Source organism: Martes martes (assembly GCF_963455335.1).
Source record: "Martes martes genome assembly, chromosome: 5".
Classification (NCBI taxonomy): domain Eukaryota; kingdom Metazoa; phylum Chordata; class Mammalia; order Carnivora; family Mustelidae; genus Martes; species Martes martes.
The window spans coordinates 83479411-83481766 of NC_137892.1; the positions used below are offsets into that span (position 1 = coordinate 83479411).

The window sequence follows — 2356 nt, forward strand, 5'->3', positions numbered from 1 at the left end:
GTCCAGAGCACTACCAATCCCCCTCGCTCTCCAGCAGGTAGTAATTACCCACTCAAACACCATCACATCAGGGAGGATGGGCCCAAGCAGTTGCCAGCTGTTGTTTGCAACGAGGTATGCGATCCCATCATTTTCAGTCACTGAATTGGGCGCATCTTTTCTGGAGCCCAACTTACCAAAGAGAGCAGCTGGGATCTCAAAACTCCACGAACACTTTCCCTGAACCTAATCCATGCTACCTTAGAGAACTTACAACAAACCAAAGGATGAGATGGACAAAATTCAAGAGGGGAAAGGAGTATAAGGCTATCCTTTGGAAACATACATGTATTTTATATACTCTAAATAAATCTCCAGTACATGTTTGTGCCCCAGTTAGACTTTTATTATTATTTATCACTGCCTGCGCATTCTTTCAGCTTTTGTCTAATCGCGCTTAGCAAAGTGGCGCCTTCACCCCCAGAGTCGTGCTGTCGGGCCAATTCACCATCCCCTGCATTTAGGCTCCCGCCCTGAGGTCGCGCAGCCGAGCCCGCGAAAGCTATTTTCAGCACCTGGGACAGAGCTAGTCCCTCCAGGCCTGCCCTTCATGAATTTTTTCTTAGCGCCATAATTTTCTGGTGGGAACAGAAAGGAAAGAAGAAAAGAGAAGGCTGGGAGGCAACCAGGTGGGATAAAGGGGAAAGTCTGTGGCTTCGGGGGAGAGAGCCTGACCTGCCAGGAAACGTCTTGGGGTCCCCCATAACCATTCCCCTCCACCCCCACGCCGGGGGGTGGTGTACTCTCAGCTCTCCCAGACCAGGACGCTGCGCCCCCCCGCAGTCAGTGGACAGCCGAGTACTTCATTCGTTTCTGTTTCTGTCTCTGGTTGCAAAACCAGACCCTCACCACGTTCTTTTTAAGGTCCAGTTTCTCGGCGATGGCCGCGATCTTCTCAGATGAGGGCCGCGGCTGGATGGCGAAGTAGGCCTCCAGCGAGCGCTTCTCCGGCGCGGCGATGGACGTGCGTTTGCGCTTCCGCTCGCTGCCGTTGAAGAGCTCTGGCTTGCTGTTTTTCTCTCGATAGGCGGCCTCGGCTTCCTCCAGCCAGGCCTGGAGCACGGGCTTGAGTGCGATCATGTTGTTGTGTGAGAGAGTGAGAGACTCGAACCTGCAAATGGTGCTCTGGCTGAGCGAGCCTACGCCGGGGATCTTGAGGTTGGCTAGAGCCGCGCCCACGTCCGCCTGGGTCACCCCCAGCTTGATGCGCCGTTGCTTGAAGCGCTCGGCGAAGGCCTCGAGCTCTCGGGGGTCCGACTCCACGTCGCTGAGGCATGCGGGCATGGCGCTGTGAGGCGCCACTGCATGTGGGTGACTCATGCCCATGGCCTGGTGCAGGTGGCCCATGGCGCCCAGGTGGTGCGGGTGGATCTGCGCCGGCATCACAGAATGCTCTGGGGCGCCCAAACCGCTCACGCTCAGCGTGGGAGAGATGTGCTCTAGCAGGTCGCCCTCGAGGCCCTGGTGCACGGCGTGATGCGGGTGCGAGGTGAGCGCGGCCGGGTGGGATATGGGCACGGTGGACGAAGTGGACGTGCAGGGCACGCTGCTCATGGTATGGTAGGTGGCGTCGGGCTTGAACGGATGGTTCTTGCCGTGGGAGACGATATCCACCGCCGCCAGAGCTTCGGCGCGTGCCAGCAGGCTCTCATCAAAGCTTCCAAATATATTACCCTGCAGCTGCAAGCGAGAAGGCGCACAGCACGGTCAGTGGGGAATACTGTCAACTCAGGATTAAAACACATTTTCAAGCAACCGAGATGCCTCTCCTCAAAGCCCAGGTCATAAAAATTAATACGGAGACAGAGGCTCTGCTGGAACAGACGTGTGGATCAGAGAGACATGAATGAGAGAGGGAGCGCGCCGGGAGAGAGCGCGGGGGAGACAAGGAGAGAGGTTCAGACAGCGGCGATTGTTCTGGGCGACATGAAAAAAACATGAAGCTAGTGCCTGTCAAAAAATGTGCCTTAGAGCGGTAATTATGCTCCACTACGTACCTGCGGGGCTGGGAGACAGACTCGGCGCATGGCCTCGGAACCGGAGTGCAGGCTGGAGAATTTGGGTTCTTGAAGCACCGGGTGCATGCCGAAAGGCTGCTTGGCGTTCATGGCCATCATCTTCGCGCGCCTGGCAGGGAGGCAGCGAGGGACATGGATCAGGCTCGTCTCGCTCGCTCGCCGCGCTCCAAGTGAGCGCCGCTCAGCGCCCGCGCTCCCCTCGCCCTCTCGCTCGCTGCCTCCCCTCTCCCCCACCTGCTTCTTCACTCATCTTACAAGCAGCCTGCCAGGAAGGGCCCGGGCGCGCGCAGGCGTGCTCA

At 57.8% G+C, this 2356-nt stretch overlaps 1 protein-coding gene across 1 annotated transcript; it reads right to left on the reverse strand.

Moving 5' to 3' along the window:
* Positions 1–822: 822 nt before the first annotated feature.
* Positions 823–2156, reverse strand: POU4F3 (POU class 4 homeobox 3; the record flags this gene model as incomplete). The annotated part of the gene is made up of 2 exons (XM_080804762.1): positions 823–1719; positions 2037–2156. 2 exons carry the CDS (start codon positions 2154–2156, stop codon positions 823–825), a joined length of 1017 nt encoding a protein of 338 aa, XP_080660888.1.
* Positions 2157–2356: the final 200 nt, after the last annotated feature.